We start from the raw sequence: 22,815 nt of genomic DNA on the forward strand, positions 1-22,815 counted from the left end.
AAATTTGAAGGGGTGTGCCAGAGGGCAATAAAGATTCAAAATCCTATATCCTCTCCATTTATTAGGGCTTTAATTAGTATATACCATCCAGATTCATCTTTTATCTGACTTAAGATTTTGAAAGGAAGGTTCTTAAGAATGAGAATGACTACTCCCCTACTTTTTGAACTAAAGATGAGAAAAAAGCCTGGTCAAATCCACCCTGTTGTAATTTTAAGTGCTCTTTGTCAAATCTATGCATCTCCTATAAGAAAGCTATATCAACCCTTTCTTTTTTAAGGTTTGATAATATCTTCTTCCTTTTGATTGGTGAATTACTTCCCTTCATATTCCAGGTGTACCACTTAAGCGAATGGCTAGTCATGATCGTCTAGGCAAGCCCGAGGAAGAAACCTACCCAAAACATCTTGAATAAAGACCATGAAAAATTCACAAAAGCAAACATTCTTTAAGACATTTACACCAACACTATTCCTAAGTAAAGAAAACAATACAAAACACATTTGAAAGGAGATTTTCCCCCTTGCTCCCAGGGATCGTAACTACCTGTCAATAACCCCATCGTAACCTCTCCTAACTAGTGCCCTGCCCTCAGTCCAGGCATTATAAAATCGAATAGACAAATTTGAGTGTTCTATAAAACCAAAGTTGAAAGTGAGTGACCCCCCCCCCCACCAACACCAACACCGAGGTGCATTTAGCAAGAATAATACAAGACATAAATATATAAAACTACAAAGTTACAATCCCAGCAATTATTAGAAAACTAAATAAGATGACAGAAGAAAAGAACCTCGCTCTAAAAAAGAGGTAGGACAAAACAACAAACCCCCCTCCCATACAAATCAAATAAGCCACGTGGCCTATTAAAAAAAATAACATTGTGAATAGCAAATAAGCCCCCCTCCCTGCCCCCCCCCGAGAAGGTAATGAACAAAAACGAAGGAAAAAAGGGTAAACGGGGGTGTGGGGGGTTGGGGGGAATAAGATCATTATCCATACGGTTTAAGTCTCACAGTCTATTTAAAAGAGTCAAAGAATTCTTTAGCCTTCTCTGGTGATCCAAAGTTAGAGTCATAGAGATGTACAGCATGGAAACAGACCCTTTGGTCCAACCCGTCCATGCTGACCAGATATCCCAACCCAATCTAGTCCCACCTGCCAGCACCCGGCCCATATCCCTCCAAACCCTTCCTATTCACACACACACATCCAAATGCCTCTTGAATGTTGCAATTTTATCAGCCTCCACCACATCTTCATTCCATACACGTACCACCCTCTGCGTGAAAAAGTTGCCCCTTAGGTCTCTTTTATATCTTTCCCTGCTCACCCTAAACCTATACCCTCTAATTCTGGACTCCCCAACCCCAGGGAAAACACTTTGTTTATTTATCCTATCCATGCCCCTCATAATTTTGCAAACCTCTATAAGGTCACCCCTCAGCTTCTGATGCTCCAGGGAAAACAGCCCCAGCCTGTTCAGCCTCTCCTTGTAGCTCAGATCCTCCAACCCTGGCAACATCCTTGTAAATCTTTTCTGAACCCTTTCAAGTTTCACAACATCTTTCCGATAGGAAGGAGACCAGAATTGCATGCAAAATTCCAACAGTGGCTTAACCAATGTCCTGTACAGCTGCAACATGACCTCCCAACTCCTGTATTCAATACTCTGATCAATAAAGGAAAGCATACCAAATGCCTTCTTCATTATCCTATCTACCTGCAACTCCACTTTCAAGGAGCTATGAACCTGCACTCCAAGATCTCTTTGTTCAGCAACACTCCCTAGAACCTTACCATTAAGTGTATAAGTCCTGCTAGGATTTGCTTTCCCAAATTGCAGCACTTCGCATTTATCTGAATTAAACTCCATCTGCCACTTCTCAGCCCATTGGCCCATCTGGTCCAAATCCTGTTGTAATCTGAGGTAACCCTCTTTGCTGTCCACTTCACCTCCAATTTTGGTGTCATCTGCAAACTTACTAACTGTACCTCTTATGTTCGCATCCAAATCATTTATGTAAATGACAAAAAGTAGAGGGCCCAGCACCGATCCTTGTGGCACTCCACTGGTCACAGGTCTCCAGTTTGAAAAACAACCCTCCACTACCACCCTCTGTCTTCTACCTTTGAGCCAGTTCTGTATCCAAATGGCTAGTTCTCCCTGTAGTCCATGAGATCTAACCTTGCTAATCAGTCTCCCATGGGGAACCTTGTCGAACGCCTTACTGAAGTCCATATAGATCACATCTACTGTTCTGCCCTCATCAATCCTCTTTGTTACTTCTTCAAAAAACTCAATCAAGTTTGTGAGACATGGTTTCCCACACACAAAGCCATGTTGACTATCCCGAATCAGTCCTTGCCTTTCCAAATACATTTACATCCTGTCCCTCAGGAATCTCTCCAACAACTTGCCCACCACTGAGGTCAGGCTCACTGGTCTATAGTTCCCTGGCTTGTCCTTACCACCCTTCTTAAACAGTGGCACTACATTTGCCAACCTCCAGTCTTCCGGCACCTCACCTGTGACTATCGATGATACAAGTATCTCAGCAAGAGGCCCAGCAATCACTTCTCTAGCTTCCCACAGAATTCTCGGGTACACCTGATCAGGTCCTGGGGATTTATCCACTTTCAACCATTTCAAGACATCCAGCACTTCCTCCTCTATAATCTGGACATTTTGCAAGATGTCACTGGTCTATATCTTCCATATCCTTTTCCACAGTAAATACTAATGCAAAATATTCATTTAGTATCTCCCCCATTTTCTGTGGCTCCACACAAAGGCCGCCTTGCTGATCTTTGAGGGGCCCTATTCTCTCCCTAGTTACCCTTTTGTCCTTAATATATTTGTAAAAACCCTTTGGATTCTCCTTAATTCTATTTGCCAAAGCTATCTCATGTCCCTGTTTTGCCCTCCTGATTTCCCTCTTAAGTATACTCCTACTTTCTTTATACTCTTCTAAGGATTCACTCGATCTATCCCGTCTATACCTGACATATGCTTCCTTCATTTTAACCAAACCCTCAATTTCTTTCGTCATCCAGCATTCCCTATACCTAGCAGCCTTCCCTTTCACCCTGACAGGAATATACTTTCTCTGGATTCTTGTTATCTCATTTCTGAAGGCTTCCCATTTTCTAGCCATCCCTTTACCTGCGAACATCTGCCTCCAATCAGCTTTCAAAAGTTCTTGCCTAATACCGTCAAAATTGGTCTTTCTCCAATTTAGAACTTCAACTTTTAGATCTGGTCTATCCTTTTCCATCATTATTTTAAAACTAATAGAATTATGGTCACTGGCCCCAAAGTGCTCCCCCACTGACACCTCAGTCACTTGCCCTGCCTTATTTCCCAAGAGTAGGTCAGGTTTTGCACCTTCTCTAGTAGGTACATCCACATACTGAATCAGAAAATTGTCTTGTACACACTTAAGAAATTCCTCTCCATCTAAATCTTTAACACTATGGTAGACCCAGTCGATATTTGGAAAGTTAAGATCCCCTACCATAACTACCCTATTATTCTTACAGATAGCTGAGATCTCCTTCCAAGTTTGTTTCTCAATTTCCCTCTGACTACTGGGGGGTCTATAATACAATCCCAATAAGGTGATCATCCCTTTCTTATTTCTCAGTTCCACCCAATAAACTTTCCTGGACGTATTTCTGGGAATATCCTCCCTCAGCACAGCTGTAATGCTATCCCTTATCAAAAATGCCACTTCCCCTCCTCCCTTACCTCCCTTTCTATCCTTCCTGTAGCATTTGTATCCTGGAACATTAAGCTGCCAGTCCTGCCCATCCCTGAGCCATATTTCCATAGTTGCTATGATATCCCAGTCCCATGTTTCTAACCATGCCCTGAGTTCATCTGCCTTCATATGCAGTTTAATTTATTAGTCCTATCTTGTCCCTACCTGCCCTAACTGTTTGACTAATTTCTGTTCTCAGCTGTACGCGTCTCAGGTCAATCTCTTTCCTTATTATCTCCTGGGTCCACCCCCCCCCCCAACCTTACTAGTTTAAATCTTCCCGAGCAGCTCCAGCAAATCTCCCTGCCAGTATATTAGCCCCCTTCCAATTTAGGTGCAATCTGTCCTTCTTGTACAGGTCACTTCTACCCCAAAAGAGATTCCAATGATCCAAAAATGTGAATCCCTCCCCCATACACCAGCTCCTCAGCCATGCATTCATCTGCTCTATCCTCCTATTCTTGCCCTCACTAGCTTGTAGCACTGGGAGTAATCCAGATATTACTACCTAACTCTCCCTTCAGAGTCTCAACCTTTTTCCTTCCAATGTCATTGGTTCCAATGTGGACAATGACCTCCTGCTGGCCCCTCTCCCCCGTGAGAACATTCTGCACCGTCTCTGAGACATCCTTGATCCTGGCACCAGGGAAACAACACACCATTCTGCTTTTTCTCTGCTGGCCACAGAAATGTCTGTCTGTAGAATCCCCAAACACAATTGATTCCTTGGAAAGTGCGTGGCTGAAGCAGAGCGTTGCTGGGTAATGAAAGGTGTATAGGATATTTAGGACTCTTAGACACTTCTTTGCCTCATTGAATGCCCCCGTTTTGCAGACCACGATTGGACAAAAGTCCTGAAATAACATAATTCTGGAACCCTTGTATATCATGGCCTGGGGATCCTTCCCCAGGAATCTGGAGGCTTCCAAGAGCATCTGCTTCTCTTTATAGTATTGGAACCAGAACAGAAGAGGGCGGGGGTGCTGGTCCGACCCGGGCCTGCGTATAGCAACCTGTGGGCCCATTCCACCTGTACCTGGCCTGATCAAGACTCCAACTTTAATATTTGAGGGAGCCATTGCTCCAAAAAAAACTGCCAGCTGGCCTTCCTCGGCCTGTTTGGGAAGGCCCGGCAACCGAATATTTTTTCAACGGCCCCGATTGACGAAGTTGTCAATGAGCTCTTCCAAGGTCTGGACTTGCTGCTCAAGAGCCCGGACCCAGCCCAGGGGCACGGGCAGCAGCTTCCGAGGTCGCGGCCTTTTGCTCCGACCCTCCAACACACTGTTCGGGTTTTTCAATTTCTTGGTCGTGCTTCTGCAGCACGACCGAGAACGACTCCCACCTGGTCCCGGATTCTTCAATGAAGCTTGTTGATCCCGGAGATCAGGGTCGCCTCCGCAGGTAAGTCCCCCGAGGCTGCGGCGGGCTGCTGCTGCTGCTGCTGGAGGGAGTGGGGAGGGGTCCCCGCCTGTTGCGAACTGCAGGAATTTTTGCCGTTAGTCATTTTAAGAACAACACCAAACTGTAAAAGTTTGATGTAAAATGACTAACTATGCTGGGCAAAAGCTATTTTAAATGATTTAAAAGGTGTGATGAATGCGGGTGCCCCACTTTGCCCAAGTCTTAGGCAGAGCAGTACAGACTCAGACTTGCTGAGTCGCGGCCATCTTGAATCTCCCAGACTCACCAAGTTTAAGGGCATTTAAATGGACATTGGATAAACATATGGATGAAAATGGAATAGTGTAGGTTAGATGGCCTTCAGATTGGTTTCACAGGTTGGTGCAACATCAAGGGCCGAAGGGCCTGCACTGTGCTGTAATGTTCTATGTTCTATGTCTTGACAGACTAGGTTTAATGTACTTTATTCATAAAAAAACTTTATATACAAACATAGTCACTAAAGCAGTTCAGTTCTGTACAGTCTTTGCATATGGAGAAACAAACAAACATCATAGTTTACTTTCCTGACAGTTCCAAAAAACCCAAAAGCATTTCTTACCTATGCAAGACACTATTTACATATATTTGAGGCACTGGGAGAGTCCAGTGACTGAACAGATGCTCATTGTATTTTGGCAGAAAGACCTCAGGCGGGGTCTTTCCCCACTGTGCATTGGCGGCAGCTGCCCCAAACTTTACTGCATCCCTCATAACATAGTCCTGAACCTTGGAATGTGCCAATCAACAACACTCAGTTGAGGCCATCTCCTTACTCTTGGAAAACAAACAGGTTTCAGGCTGCATTCTTTCACCAAATTGATGGTCCTCCAGGTGCTGTCAACCTTTGTTTCAATGTCTGTCCGAGGGAACAGTCTGTAGAGCACAGAGTCCTGTGTCATGGATCTGCTCAGGATTGACCTCAACAAAACTCTGTACCTCTCTCCAGACCTCCTCTACAAAGGATTTTCCAGAATGAGAGGTGTGATGGTCTCTACACCACCAACCCCACCACGCCTCCCAATGTGCAGTAGCGCACAGAGACTGAGCGTACATGAAGGATCTGACTGGCAGTGTCCATCTCACCACTAGCCGAGCTAGGTCTTGGTGCTTGTTGGAAAGTTCTGGTGAGCAGCCATTCTGCCAAATTACTTTGACAGTCTGCTCAGGGAACAGCCTGACAGGATCCACCCTCTCTTTTTGTTGCGGTGTCACAAGGACATTACATGCTGACCACTACCTGATGGACTGGTGGTCAAAGGTGTTTTTCTTTGCAAATGTCTCGATGAAGGATGGGTGACATGGGCCAGTCCAACTATTCAGAGGCCAGTCCCATCGTTCGTTGAAATCTAAATTCAGCTCTCCACTTTAAACAATTTTTAATGACTGGATACTTTTGTAATCTTAATTAAATTTGTGCTTGAAACTCAAATGTACATTTTAAACAGCTGCTAACAGTCAGCTCATATCAGTGAGGTGAATAGAACATTAAAATTACTGATATTGTCAAGGTAGAAATGGAAAAGACATGTTTGCTTACAAATGGTTAATAATTTGGTATCTATTCAATTTTCAGTAGGAGCATAAATGGAGTCTGCCTGGATTACATCTGCAGCTCAGAGCGGGAGGTTTGTTCCCATCCCCTGTATAGGGAGTGAGTAATGAACCAAGACCTTCAGTGTTCTTGGCTTCTCTCTCTGTGTAACAGGAAGCTGCCCTGTAGATTGAGGTTGTGAATTTGGGTGTAACACAATGATGTATTTTGACTTTCTGTTCCAGGGAAACCTGCCCCCTGACTACCACATCAGTTTGATTGACATTGGGCTGGTCATAGAGTACTTGATGGGAGGAGCCTATCGCTGCACTTACACAAGGAAAACATTCCGCACTCTCTACAATAATTTATTTGGGCCAAAACGGGTAAATATAGTCCTGATCTTTAAGTAAAAACAATAATTTCTGATACGATTGGAATGAAAGGTGTTTAAAGTTCACACTGTAACCTCCAGGGCTCCCCGTCAGGACAGCAGTCACCCTGTGAGCAGGACAAGAATACACATGCGCACATGCACTCTGACTGTTCCGGATGACAATTGCTACCCATTCTTGGGCTACAGGGTTCAGTTAGCTAATCTCATTTGAGACTGAGAGTTTTCAGGAGTCAATCATTCAGTTGGCATATGTGTAAATTGACCAAGATTAGGTAAGGACAGCAGCTTTCCTTCCCTAAGGGACCCTTGCGAGTAAGGTACGTTTTATGATAAATGACATCTTTATTTTCATTTTCTGAGAGCAGTCTTTTACAGATTTTCCAAATGCAATTCAAACTGTAAACCACCGCAGTGTAAACAAAACACAATGGTCAAATTTTATTCCAAGGTGACAGGGATCTTGGCTTCTGGCAGGAAAGCAGGCAAGGGCCCCTTGTCGTGGTAACACAAGTGGTACCACATTCCAGCACCTTTCAGCGCAGTTGCTGGCTTTCCTTTCTGGGTGGGTTACTCTTCGGATGGTCGGTGTGAACTGGTTGGGCCAAAAGGCCTGTTTCCACACTGTAGGGGATCTAATCTAATCAGGGAATCTAATCTAATCTTAAGATTAAGAAACCCAGGAACAGAAATCCCCCCACCAAGAACTGCCAGCCAATCAGAAGACAGCATTGCTTCTTACAATCTGTGGGATAGATTATTGTGCTGAGAATCTCACCAGAGATCCAGAATCATTCAGGCCACAAAGACTGAGGGCATTTGGAGTCCAGGGAGGGACTCACTAGCAATCGGAAAGCACAGGTACTGGGGGCAACTCTCAACGGTTCCCATGTCCTAATCTGTGGACGTAGGCAATTAGGGACCTCTACTTGTCCCTGTGCTAATTACCCTCCCTGCTGCTGATTGAATACTGATTGTTGTGGAATTAGGCCTTTAAATGGGTGAAAGTGAGGACTAAAGATGCTGGAGTTCAGGGTCAAGATTAGAGTGGTGCTGGAAAATCACAGCAGGTCAGGCAGCATCCGAGGAGCAGGAAAATCAACGTTTCGGGCTGGAGCCCTTCATCAGGAATCAGTATTAATCGCACATGCAAAGACCTCAATTAGTGTCAGGGTAGGAAGCCCATCTATGAGCGTCCCTGTCCTCACATCATCGGGGAATAGGTGGGAAGGTGCTGTGATTCCGTATAACAACATCTTCCCAACTACTAAATACCCTTCAATTTCCCTCTCTTATTAATTCAGTAATGATCTCCAAAGTCTCCGATCTCTCTACAAGCTACGCTGTTCTCTGATCGCTGGTCAGTGACTCCTTACTCCCTTCTTAATTATTGGTGATTTCACTGAGACAAAGTTGCAGACCTTTACCTCATAACCACAGATTAACATCGTTGGTGAAATAATTTGGGCTGTTTCTGATGACAATGTAAAGAAAATATGTGTAAATATTAATCATTTTTCTCATTCTGCTCTGGCAGGTGACCAGTCCCTACTCTCTGTTTGCTAATCTATTTCGTTCTGTCTTCCTGCAGCCAAAAGCTCTGAAACTTCTGGGGATGGAGGTGAGTGATGTTTGAAGTATTCTTGATGCAGAGTTTTTGATGTTCAGTTGGTTTTTGATTCCTTTTGATTCTTGGTACCTTGATCCTTGGGGCAGCACAGTGACTCAGTGGTTAGCACTGCTACCTCACAGCACCAGAGACCTAGGTTTAATTCCGACCATGAGTGACTGTCTGTGTGGAGTTTGCATATTCTCCCTATGTCTGCATGGGTTTCCTCCGGGTGCTCATGTTTCCTCCCACAATCCAAAGATGTGCAGGTTAGGTGAGTCAGCCATTCTAAAAAAAATGTCCATAGTGTTAGGTGCTTTAGTCAGAGGGAAATGGGTTTGGGTGGGTTTCTCTACAGAGGATTGGTGTGGACTTGTTGGGCTGAAGGGCCTGTTTCCATACTGTAGGGAATCTAACCTTGGTATATTCCATTTTTCCCTGTCAAACTGTTTCTTTGCCCAGGACTGAGTCTTATTCCATCACTAGCAGCTTGTCTTCAGTGTTTTCCTTTCTAACCCCTTCACATTGAGATTGAGCCTTAGCATCATTTGCTTTAACCAACAAGACTGACCTTTTAATCAAAGGTGATCATTTCGCACAGTTTCCTATGACTGAACAGAATCTTTTGATTTCTCTTAAACAAAGAGTGAAGAATATAACAATGTAGGTATTGAGAGTAATTCCATGCATAAAGAGGTAATTACATAGGTAATATAGTAACTGCCTGTGGAATGAGATAATTCCATTGTGATACAGGGAAATGGTGGGTGCGACATGGTAACTCTACATAACAATGTCCATGTAACGTGGTAACTATGTTACTAATAGTGCTGTAATGCTATGAACAGGTGGACACATACATGATAGGGAGGATACAAGTAATGGTAAGATTAAAGTTGCAGCTTCAGTGCTGTGTTCCAATGATTTTGTGTTGACACTGCATCCCCAATAAGATCGATGGAGGAACAACATTCATAAGAAAATATGTAACGTAAGACATTGGAGCAGGAGTAGGCCATCTGGTCCTTCGAGCCTTAAGATCATGGCTGATCTATTTGTGGCCTCAGCTCACCATAACCCTTAATTCCTTCATTATTCAAACAAAATCTATCTTAGCTTAAAAAATATACTGAAGTTGTGTCAACTACATCACTGGGCAGGGAATTCCATAGATTCACAACCTTCTGGGTGAAGAAGTTCCTTCTCAATTCAGTCCTAAATCTGCTCCCCCTAATTTTGACGCTGTGCCCTCTTGTCCTAGTTTCACCCGCCAGTGGAAACATTCTCTCTATGTCTCTCTTGTCTACTCCCTTCATAATTTTATATGTTTCTGTAAGATCCCCACTCTTCTTCTAAATTCCAATGAAAATAATCCTAGTTTACTCAATCTCTCCTCACAAGCCAACCCCCTCAACTCTAGAATCAACCTAGTGAACCCCCTCTGGACCAGTACATCCTTTCTCAGGTAAGGAGACCAAAACTGCATGCAGTACTCCAGGTGTGGCCTCACCAGCACCCTGTACAACTGCAACATAACCTCCCTGCTTTTAAACTCAATCCCTTTAGCAATGAAGGATAAAATTCCATTTGCATAGCAGCATGCTGCAACTTTTTACCATTCAAGTAATAGCCCTTTTTACTATTACACCTACCAAAATGGATGACTTCACATTTATTAACATTGTATTCCATCTGCCAGACTTTGCCCATTCACTCAATGTATCTATGTTCCTCTGCAGAGTTTCACAGTCCTCTGCACACTTTGCTGTACCACTGATCTTAGTGTCATCTGCAAACGTTGACACACTGCATGTGGTACCCAACTCCAAAACATCCACGTAAATGATGAAAAATCGTGGCCCCAACACTGATCCATGAGGCTCACCACTAGTTAGTGATCACTAACCAGAATAGCACTCATTTATCCCCACTCTTTACTTCCTGTTCATCAACCAATCCTCTATCCACATTAATAATTCACCCGTAACGCCATGCATCTTTACCTTATGCAGCAGCCTCTTGTACAGCACCTTGTGAAAGACCTTTTGGAAATCTAAGTACACCACATCTACTGGGTCCCCATTGTCCACCGTGCTCATAATGTCTTCATAGAATTCCAAAAGATTAGTTAAACATGACCTGCCTTTCATGAACCCACGCTGTGTCTGCCCAACGGGACAATTTCTGTCTAGATGCCTTGCTATTTCTTCCTTGATAATAGACTCAAGCATCTTCCCCATGACAGAAGTTAAGCTAACCGTTCTATAATTCCCCATCTTTTGACTACCACCCTTTTTAAGTAGTGGCATCATATTTGCTGTTTTCCAAACTGCTGGAACTATCCCAGAGTCTAATAAATTTTGGAGAATTACCACAAACGCACTTGCTATTTCTCCCACCATCTCTTTTAGTACCCTGGGATGCATTCCATCAAGGCCAGGAGACTTGTCTAGCCTGAGCTCCATTAGCTTGCCCAACACTACCTCATCTCTGATAATGATTTGTTTTCTGGTCCTTATCTACCTTTTTCTCTTTGTCAATTACTGGCATGTTATTTGTGTCCTCCACTGTGAACACCAACACAAAGTACCTATTCAATGCCTCAGCCATTTCATCATATCCCATGACTAAATGCCTCATCTCATCCTCTAAAGGACCAATGTTTGCTTTAGCCACTTTTTTTTGTTTTATATATTTATAGAAACTTTTGCTATCTGTCTTTACATACTGTGCTAGTTTTTTCTCATGTTCTATCTTACTTTTCTTTATAGCTCTATTTGAGGCTTTCTCATGAAATTAATGCTTACTTATTCCCAATGCCTGTTGTCCACATGGCTTGCAACAATCAATGTTGGTCCCAATTTCTTGACCCTTTCCCCAGCTTATGTTGTACTGTCCACTCCAAAATATAAGAACCTCCTTCCTGTGAATTGGTGTCAAGGATATTCCGAGTGCATCACAAGGAATCAGACTGAATACAGCAGCAGCACCCTGCCCTTGTCCTCCATCCTGTGATTCTCAGATTTCCGGCATGAACAGCTATTTGTCCTTATTTTACTTTATTCGTCATGTTAGTGTAATTAGATACAATGCTGGCATTTTGTACACACCGTAACCCCCGATTACTCCTAAATCTAAACCTTTCCCCAACGTCACTTTTATTTTCTTTATCATTTTTATTTTCCAAACGGAGGATGAAAGTACGAGGTTTAAAAATTACTTTTTGAATAAAACAGATGTGTAGACCTTTGGGATGAGCCTGGTTTCTGGTCATCCTTGTGCCTGCAAGCCCTTGGTTTTTTTTTCCCTTTCTGTGACCTGGCATCATGGAAAGTGCTGGTGAATGAGTGATGTGTTGATGTGAAAGGATATTTGGTATGTGCTACTAACACTGTTTGTGGCCTGTCCCAGGATGATGAACCACCCTCAAAATCCAAGAGGAAGAAGAAAAAGAAGAAGAAAAAGGAAGAAGAGATTGACATTGATGAGGATGACCCAGCCATTGGCCGATTCACCTACCCGTTCCATGAGCTGCTAGTGTGGGCTGTGTTGATGAAACGGCAGCGAATGGCATTGTTTTTCTGGCAGCATGGTGAAGAAGCTTTGGCCAAGGCCCTGGTTGCCTGCAAGCTTTACAAAGCCATGTCAAATGAATGTTCTGGCAGTGAGCTCGTGGATGACATCTCGCAGGATCTGGAAAACAACTCAAAGTCAGTCCCCCTTCCTTTCAACCCCACATTCATTTCTCTTTACTTTTTAAAAAAAATGGTGGGTCCTGTTCTTCTCCAAAATGCAGTTGTCTCTTTGCGGCCTATTAAAAATTCATAAACAGCATAAAATTGGTCAAGGACCTGTGAACTCTCAGTCACATGTCTGTGACAGCATCTCTTCCTTTCTGCTCTCTCACTATTTCTTTCTCATTGTTTGAAGGGATTTTGGGCAGCTTGCTGTTGACTTGTTAGACCAATCATACAAGCACGATGAGCAGGTGGCCATGAAACTGCTGACATATGAGCTGAAGAACTGGAGCGATTCGACCTGCCTGAAACTGGCAGTGACAGCAAAACACCGCGACTTCATCGCACACACTTGCAGCCAGATGCTGCTGACTGACATGTGGATGGGGCGGCTTCACATGCGGAAAAATCCCGGCCTTAAGGTGCAGTTCTCAGGTTGCTGCTTAAATCACAAACTATAAATGCAAACCCATTCATCTTTTTATAACTATAATCGTAATATCTTGTCATTTATCCTTTTGATTCTCCCACCATGGTGCATCTTTAAAAATCTTGTATTCCTCAATGAATGCAATTTTTTTTATGTCCAAGGGATGTGGTTGTGACTAGCTCAGCCAGCGTTTATTGTCCATCCCCAATAAAAGATGCAAACACGTTGCTGTAGCTCTGCAGTATCACATACTCCCGACCAGTTAAAGAAAGTGTCTTTTCTTCCCCAAAGGGCATTACTAAAGACAATGAGTTTTTACAACAAATAACAATGATTATGTGGTCATTTGGTATCAGCTGTTTGTTTCAGATTTTTTAAAATTCAAATTCGACCATCTGCCACGCTGGCATTTGAACCCAATCTTAAGAACACTGAGGTTTTGAATTATTGTCCAGTGACATAGCCTCTACACCACCACTTCCCCAGATTATTGGCGTTTCCTCGATTACAAACAGTAACTCCTTTTCAACATGACATACTTGTCTGTACTGTGCTTAGTGACATTCTGAAGAAATGACAAGTTTAAACAGAAAGAAAGAACTTGTATTTTTTCAGCACATTATCCATGTGAAAACATTTGTCAAAGAATTGTTAATGTGGCGAGTGAAATTAAACTGTAATATGATATGTTATGCATAGTTCAAGTGATTCCTGATGAAGGGCTTATGCCCGAAACGTCGAATTTCCTGTTCCTTGGATGCTGCCTAACCTGCTGTGCTTTAACCAGCAACACATTTTCAGCATAGTTCAAGTGTTTCCATGTTCTATGTGGTATTTTTATTTAGATCTAACTGCCTGCATCTTATATATAAGTGGTTATAAAATCAATTAATAAATCAGTCCTGTGGTCACTTTTCATCCTGAATGTACTTTACTAACAAGTGATTTTGATCTCCTGTCAGATTATGTTGGGCATCATATTTCCACCAGCCATCCTCTTCATGGACTTTAAAAGTAGCGATGATTTGTCGTATGAAGCAACTGGGGACAATGAACAGGGAAAAGAGAAGGAGGAGGACAACGTAAGTGGGTCAAAAGGGAATGGGATTGGGCAGAAACGGGCACCCAGTGGGTGGGGAATGACTATTGGGTGAGGGGATAATCCATAAAGTTTAACATTAAAAATCTAAAACAGGAAAATCGGAGTCCCAGCAAGTGAATGATGTGTTCAGCATGGGACTGAGCTTTGTTGACCAGGCAAGTACATTGTCCTGTGTGGACTACTGACCAGGCGAGTACATTGTCCTGTGTGGACTACTGACCAGGCGAGTACATTGTCCGGTGTGGAGTACTGACCAGGCGAGTACATTGTCCTGTGTGGACTACTGACCAGGCGAGTACATTGTCCTGTGTGGAGTACTGACCAGGCGAGTACATTGTCCGGTGTGGAGTACTGACCAGGCAAGTACATTGTCCTGTGTGGAGTACTGACCAGGCGAGTACATCGTCCTGTGTGGAGTACTGACCAGGCGAGTACATCGTCCTGTGTGGAGTACTGACCAGGCAAGTACATCGTCCTGTGTGGAGTACTGACCATGTACAATGCACCATGTGAAATTCAATTATTGTTATTTCAGGATGCAAACACTGAGGCTGTTTCAAGAAAAGGGGATGAAGAAGATGGGATGGAAAATCACAGAAGCATCCCAATTGGAAGAAAGATTTATGAGTTCTACAATGCACCAATTGTTAAATTTTGGTTCCATACTGTAAGTTCTGGCTTTATATGTAGAGCAATAGAGTCATAAAGCATGGAAACAGACCCTTTGGTCCAACCAGTCCATGCCAACCATAATCCAAAACGAAACTAATCCCACCAACCTGCACTTGGCCCATATTCTACCAAATATTTCTTATTCATGTACTTATCTAAATGTCTTTTAAATGTTGTAACTAAACCCACATCTACCACTTCTTCTGGAAGTTCATTCAATACATGAATCACTCTCTGTGTAAAATAATTGCCCTCATGTCTTTTCGAAATGTCCCCTAGTCTTGAAACCCCATCTGAGGAGAAAGACACCTGCCATGCACCTTATTGATAGCCTTCATGATTTTATAAACCTTTATGAAGGTGACCTGTCAACCTCCTGTGCTCCAGTGAAAAAAGTCCCAGCCCATCCAGTATAGTTTTATAACTCAAACAGTCCATTCCTGGCATTATCCTGGTAACTGTTTTCTGAACCCTGTCCAGCTTAATAATATCCTTCCTATAACAGGGCAACCAGAACTGGACACAATACTCCAGAAGAGGCCTCACCAATATCCTGCACAACCTCAAAGTAACATCCCCAACTCTTTACACAGAGGTGTGAGCAATAAAGGCAAGTGTGCTAAATGCGTTCTTAACCACCCTATCTATGTGTCATCTAAACTTTAAAGAATTATGTACCTGGACCCCTAGGTCTCTCTGTCCTACAACACTAGCCAAGGCCCTACTTTTAATTGTATAAGATTTGCTTCAGTTTGTTTACCAAAGTGCAATACCTTGCATTCATCCAAACTAAATTCCATCTGCCATTCTTCAGCCCATTGATCAAGGTCTCTTTGTAACTTAGGTAGCCTTTTTCACTGTCTGCTATTCCACCAATCTTGCTGTCATCTACAAACTTCCTATTGTGTCTTCCATATTCTCATCTAAATCATTTACATCAATGACAAACTAAACTGGACCCAGCACCGAACCCCCAGAACATTGCTGGTCATAGGCCTTCAGTTTGAAAAACAACAGTCCACCATCACTCTTTGTCTCGTGCTGTTAAGCCAATGTTGTATCCGATAGGCAAACTCACCCTGAATCCCATTTGATCTAACTTTACCAACTTTAGTCGACTGTACTGAACATTGTCAAAGATTTTACTAAGGTCCATGTAAACAATGTCTATTGCTCTGTGCTTGTCAACCTTCTTGGTTAATTCCTCAAAAAACTCAATCAAGTTTGTGAGACATGACTTCCCTCACACAAAACCATGCTGACTATCCCTCTCTAAGTGCATATAAATCCTATCCTTCAGAATCACTTCCAACAACTTACCCACCACTGAATTCAGACTCTCAGCTTCATAGTTCCTAGCCATCCCCTTGCATCCTTTCTTGTTGTGGTTCTGTTCGTCGAGCTGGGAATTTGTGTTGCAAACGTTTTGTCCCCTGTCTAGGTGACATCCTCAGTGCTTGGGAGCCTCCTGTGAAGCGCTTCTGTATGTTTCCTCCGGCATTTATAGTGGTTTGTCTCTGCCGCTTCTGGTTGTCAGTTCCAGCTGTCCGATGTGTTTGTTGATAGAATCAGTGGCTGAGTGCCATGGCCTGGACCCTATATACCAGCCACTGCAGCGGACAGCTGGAACTGACAGCCGGAAGCGGCAGAGACAAACCACTATAAATGCCGGAGGAACGATCACAGAAGCGTTTCACAGGAGGCTCCTAAGCACTGAGGATGTCACCTAGACAGGGGACGAAACATTTGCAACACAAATTCCCAGCTCGGTGAACAGAACCACAACAACGAGCACCCGAGCTACAAATCTTCTCCCAAACTTTGAAATTCTTTCTTAAATAAAGGCACAACATTAGCCACTTCCTAGCCATTCAGCACATACCTGGATATGTAAGTGATACAAGCATTTCTGCAAAGGGTCCTGCAATTTCCTCCCTAACTTCACAACATTCTGGGATAGACTAGATCAAGTCCCAGAGATTTATCTACCATTATACTTTCTAAGAACTCCAGCACTTCTCTTCTGTCATGTGAATTGTTTTCAAAACCTCGATATTTATTTCCCAGAGTTCTCTAGCCTCCATTTCTATCTCTACAGGAAAAAAACTGATGCAAAATATTCATATAGTATCTATCCCATCAACCTCATTGATCTCTAAGGGGCCCTACTCTCTGTCTCTAATTGCTCGTTTGCTTATAATGTACTTATAGAATTTCTTTGGATTATCCTTAACCTTATTTGCCAAGGCTATCTTGTATCCCCTCTTTACCTTCCTGATCTCCCCCTTAAGAATGCCCCTACACTTTTTATACTCTTCAAGAGATTCATTTGAACTCAGTTGTTTACATCTAATATACGATCTTTTTATTCGTGATGAGAGCCTCAATATCTTTATTCATCCATTGTTCTCTAATCCCACCAGCCCTTACCTTTGACTCTGACAGGAATATAGTGACTCTGAACTCTCATTATTACACTTTTGTCCCTCCACATGCAAACAGTCTACTCCAATTAATTTTTGAAATTTCCTGTCTTGTACCATTAAAATTTGCCTTACTCCAAATAAAAACTTTAATTTTCATGCAAGATTTATTCTTTCTCATAACTACGTTAAAATTACTCGAATTATGATCGCTACACCCAAAGTGTTGCCCTGTTATCGCTTCACTCACTTGCCCTGTCTTAATAAGGCAAGTAGAAATATTTACATATTGATAAAGAAATTTTTTTGAATATATTTAACAAATTCTTCTTCATGCAAACCTTTAACACTATGGTAATCCCAGTCAATGTTTAGAAAGTTAAAATCACCTCTTACCACCTTATTAATCTTACATATATCTGAGATCTTGACATTTTTTGTTTCTCAATTTCACTCTAACTCCTGGGAAGGGGGTCTATTGGATAATCCCATCAAGGTTGAGAGAATGTTGCTGGAAAAGCACAGCAGGTCAGGCAGCATCCGAGGTGCAGGAAAATCGACGTTTCGGGCCGAGCCCTTCGTCAGGAAAACCTTTTCCAGCAACACACTCTCAATTCTGATCTCCAGCATCTTCAGACCTCACTGTCTTCTAATCCCATCAAGGTGATCATTCCTTTTTTTTAATTTCTAATTTCAACTCATTTTCACAGGATCATTTTTCAGAAATATCTTTTCTAGTTACAGCAGGAATGTTTCCTTTCATCAAAAACACCATCTCTACTCCTGTTTTGCCTCCCTGACTATCCTTCCTATAGCATCTGAGACCTGGAATATTGAGCTGCCAGTCCTGCCCATCCCTCAGTCAAGGTTTCATAATAGCTATGATGTCCCAATCTTATGATCCCAAACATACCCTGACTTCATCAGCCTTATCTATAAGACCCCTTGCATTGAAATAAATTCAGTTTAATTATTTAGAGTTACATTGTTCACTGACTTGCTCTTGTCTGTCTTTTCTAATTAATTTGTTCTTTTCTGAGTCAAACTCATCCATCTTTCTATTTACTCTGCTACTTAGGATCCCTCCACCCCATTTCTCTCATAGTTTACAATCTCCTTTAATAGAATTAGTAAATCTTCCCACTAGGATATTCATTCTTTTCTAGTACAGGTGAAACGTATTCTTTTTGATCAGTTTTTTTGCCCCAGAAGAGATTCTAATGATCTAAGAACCCAAATCCTTGAGCATTGCATCACCTCTTCAACCATTAATTTATTTCCATTATCCCCTTTTATTCTTTCCCTCATTTGAGTTTGGCACCGAGAGTAAACCAGAGATTACTACTTTTGAGTTCTGTTTTTTAATCTTCTACCTAACCTTTCATGTTTACTCTGTAAAGCCTTTATCGTTTCCCGAACTATGTCATTCCTACCAATGTATACAATCACTTGTAATTTCTAACTCTCTCCTGTAACAATGTGCTTCAAACATTTTGAGATGTCCTTAATCCTGGCACCAGAAATGCATCATTCTATCCCAGATTCATGCACACTTTCACAGAACCTTCTGTCTGTGCTCTTGATAGGACAGTCACCTATAACAATTATTCTTTTAAATTTTGTCAAACCCCAGCCTAACGTAACATTCATCCCTCGTGCCCAAGATCTGACTGTCTCTTGTATTTTCCTCTCAGAGACTATTCTATTCAACAGTACCCAAAACTGAGTATCTGTTTGACAGTGGAATAGCCATAGAGACTTCTGAAATACCTTCTTACCTTTCCTGACAGTCACCCAATTATCTGACTGATCCTGCTGTGTAATCACTTCTCTAAATCTATTAGCTACTAGGTAATGGTAATGTCACTGGATTAGTAATCTCAAACATGAAGCTAACATTCTCAGCAAATGGGTTTGAATCCCACCATGGCAGATGGTAAAATTTGAACTCAATAAAAAGTCTGATCTTAAAAATATTCACCTAATGGTGACCACTGTTGTAAAAACCCATATGGTTCATTAATATCTTTTAGAGAAGGAAATCTGCCATTCTTCCTTGTTCTGACCTGAATCTGATTCCATACCCACAGCAATGTTTAGAGTCACCTGCCATCAGGGGAACTAGGGATAGCCAGCGATGCCAACATCTCATGAATGATGAAAAAAATTGAATTAAGAGCAGGAGTGGATCATTCAGTCCCTTGAGCCTGCTGTGCCAGTCAATATGATGATGGTTGATCTGACTATGGCTTCAACTCCACTTTCTCACCTAATTCCTACACCCTTTGACTCTCTTGTTGTTCAATAAACTATCCAATTATGCTTTTAAAATATTAAAAGCTATCTGGGGAAGAGAATTCCGCAGACTCAAGATCCTCTGAGGGAAAGAAAATTCTCCTCATCGCCATATTTTTAACTGTATCCCTTCATCTCTCCCTCAAGCGAAAACACCCTTTTAATATTCATCCTGTCAATTCTGCTCAGAAACTTATGTTTCAATAGGGTCACTTCTCATTCTTCTGAATACAAATTATAGAGGCCTCCCTTCCATCGAGGTTAAACTGGTAGGCCTGTGGTTACTGGACTTCTGCTTACAACCTTTTTGAACAAGGATGTAATTTATAATTGTCTGGCCCTCTAGGAACTTCTCTTGAGTGAAAGTTTATGGCCAGTACCTCATCAATTTCCACTCTTACTCCCTTCAATATCCTTGGTGTATTGTATTCATCCGGTCTTTTGTCAACTTGATAACTTGATAATTACTGTCAGGCTAACCAGTAATTCCTCATCAATTTTGAATCCTTCCAAATGTAGACTTTCCTCTTCTATCACTATAATCTGAGTAGGATCAACATCCTCCATTCCTCTTCCTACCCTCCTTTCACTATTAACGTGCCAAAGAAGACTCCTTGCTGATCCCAATAGAGTCAGTTGACCCACAATTAGTTATTATTACTCTGGGTTGTTGTTCTTTCCTACTGTCATCCTAACATTGTCCTACAATGAACACTGTCTCCTCAATGTTTCCTCGATGACACTTGATCCACCTGACACACTCAACCCCAAGAAGTGGGGAGATGGTGACATAGTGGTATTATCACTGTAATAGTAAATCAGAAACCCAGGCTAATGCTCTGAGGTCATGGTTCAAATCCACCTTGATAGATGATGACATTTGAATACAGTCAAAAACTAGAATGAAATACTAGACTAATGGGAACCATGTGATCACTGTTGATTGTCATAAATTTGGTTCACCAGTGTTCCTTTCAGGAAGGGAATCTGCCATCCTTACCTGATCTGGCATATATGTGAGAACATACCTACAGCAATTGACTTTTCAATGCCCTCTGAAATGGCTCTAGCAAGCCAGCAAAGCCGACATAAAACATAGAATCCCAACAGTGAAGAGGCCATTTGGTCCATTGAGTCTACACTGACCCTCTGAAGACCTTCCCAGCCATATTTATATTGGCTAATCCACCTAGCCTGCACATCTGTGAACACTCAGGGCAATTTAGCATGGCCAGTCCACCTAACCTGCACATTTTTGGACTATGGGAGGAAACAGGAATACGTGGCAGAAACCCACATAGACCCAGGGAAAATGTGGAGACTCCACACAGGCAGTCACTTGAGGATGGAATCGGATCTGGGTCCCTAACACTGTAAGGCAACAGTGCCAGCCACTGAGCCACCATGCCACCCCACGTACATCCCATGAATGAAAGAAAAATAAATCCTACACCAAGCAATATAATTAGCAGCTTGTTCTGTACATGCATCACCCTCTGAGTGGAAAAGGTTGCCCCTCCAGTCCTTTTTAAATCTTCCCCCTCTCACCTTACATTCTGCTCTCTAGTTCTGGACTTCCCTATCCTGGGAAAACACCTTAGCTATTCACCCTACCGATGCCTCTCATGATTTTATAACCTTCTATAATGTCACCCCTCAGTCTCCTTTTATCACTTGCTGCTTTGCAACCATGGGGAAGATGGATGACTTACCTAGCCAAATGGATTCTTACCTTGTACTGAGGAATATTTAACACCAGCCTTGCCCTTCCCTGAGCCAGATCTCTGTTACAGTGATGTCATCATATTTCTACTTGAGAATATGCACATGTAATTCCCCAAACCTCTTGACTAGACCCTATGCATTCACTTGTATGTAGAGTAACCTTGATTTAGACTTTTGGTGCTTTCCCTCCTGCTCCAACTTCACTCATGACTTAATATTCTTTGTATTAGTGCTATGCATCACTTCAAGAATGTATATTCCATCAGGGACTCAGATGACACTTGAAAAGGACAATTTAGCATGACCATGAGGAAAGATAATGGTGTCGGACTAATTGATAACTCACAGACTGGCACAATGGGCTGAATGGCCTCCTGTATAGCAAGATGCTATAATATTGTGGACAAGGGATTGAGGATTTGTGGAATGTGGGAATGTTAATCCATCAGAAAATTGCAGACGTGCTTGCCCCCATAAGCTTTTATCCTAATCACTTTATTTTTGAATTATGATATTTTGAAATTCTGCTTTAGATATTTTAATGGAATTGTACAGTACAGATGGAGCTGATTCAGTCAGTTGTGCTTACACTGGTCTTTATTGACACAGTCCCACTCCCTCTGATATTTCAGCTTGCAAATACACTGTTATTGGTCTTTGTGCACCCTGTGAAATTATAAATACTCCTTATTCAAAAAGCATCTCTGTCCATTCTTCCACAGATGGCATATCTTGCTTACTTGCTGCTCTACAACTATGTAATACTGGTGAAGATGGATGGCTTGCCCTCGATTGCAGAATGGATTCTCATCTCATATATTTTGATGTTGGCTATTGAGAAAATCAGGGAGGTGAGAAAACCATATCATTTTATTACTTTCAAATTTGAGCCTTCAGTTATGGTGTCCCCAAAATGGGGATCTCTATTTTTGTACTTTTAACCTTAGCAGGGGAGAATCTAAAGGGGAAGGGTAATTTTGGGAAAATGTCATTGACCATGCAGAAAGGTCACTGGTTTTGGAGGGAGTGACACTGGTCAGTTGGAGAGGTCAGTGTTGGGGCAGAATATGTCTTGGGGGTTAAAGATCACTGACCACAGGACAAGTCAAAGGATGTAGCAGAATGGTCATCAGTTGAAGTGAAAGGTCACTAATCCATTGACGGTTTCATTCAGTCTACTGCCTGCAAAGTTATTAAACTCCAGTAATTTTCTGTAAGGACTCTAAGAAACCTGTCCCATTTGTATGCATACTTTTAGGATCCACCCCCTCTGTCTTTACAATAAAAATTCCAAGAGGATGATTCACCATCTGTGAATAATGAAGAAGGTTAAAGACAACATCAAACTAAATGAAAAGGCAGATAATTGCACAAATTCAGGTGGAAGGAGATTGGACAGAATATTAAAAAAAGCAGGTCGACTAAAATTTTAAAATATTACCTATAGCTTTAGAATTAGAATCTCTACAGAGTAGAAACAGACACTTCAGCCAAACAAATCTACACTGACCCTCCAAAGAGTAACCCACCCAGACCCCTACCCTATCATCTTATATTTACCCCTGACTAATGCCCCTAATCTACACATGGGCAATTTAGCATGGCCAATTCACCTAACCTGTGCACCTTCAGATTCTGGGAGAAAACCAGAGCACTCAGAGGAAACCCATGCAGACACGGGGAGAAT

General features: G+C 42.2%; 1 protein-coding gene across 1 annotated transcript in view; it reads left to right on the plus strand.

Annotated features, from left to right (window-relative positions):
- The window catches only part of LOC132834727 (transient receptor potential cation channel subfamily M member 1-like), a 78,466-nt gene that overhangs the window by 31,992 nt on the left and 23,659 nt on the right, over positions 1–22,815 (plus strand). Inside the window, exons 14-20 of the mRNA XM_060853691.1 lie at positions 6,987–7,127; positions 8,727–8,756; positions 12,156–12,454; positions 12,675–12,903; positions 13,874–13,993; positions 14,549–14,680; positions 21,851–21,979. Coding sequence (XP_060709674.1) covers positions 6,987–7,127; positions 8,727–8,756; positions 12,156–12,454; positions 12,675–12,903; positions 13,874–13,993; positions 14,549–14,680; positions 21,851–21,979 — 1,080 coding nt within the window. The remainder of the gene's footprint in view (positions 1–6,986; positions 7,128–8,726; positions 8,757–12,155; positions 12,455–12,674; positions 12,904–13,873; positions 13,994–14,548; positions 14,681–21,850; positions 21,980–22,815) is intronic.

This window comes from Hemiscyllium ocellatum, chromosome 42 (genome assembly GCF_020745735.1).
Source record: "Hemiscyllium ocellatum isolate sHemOce1 chromosome 42, sHemOce1.pat.X.cur, whole genome shotgun sequence".
NCBI lineage: Eukaryota > Metazoa > Chordata > Chondrichthyes > Orectolobiformes > Hemiscylliidae > Hemiscyllium > Hemiscyllium ocellatum.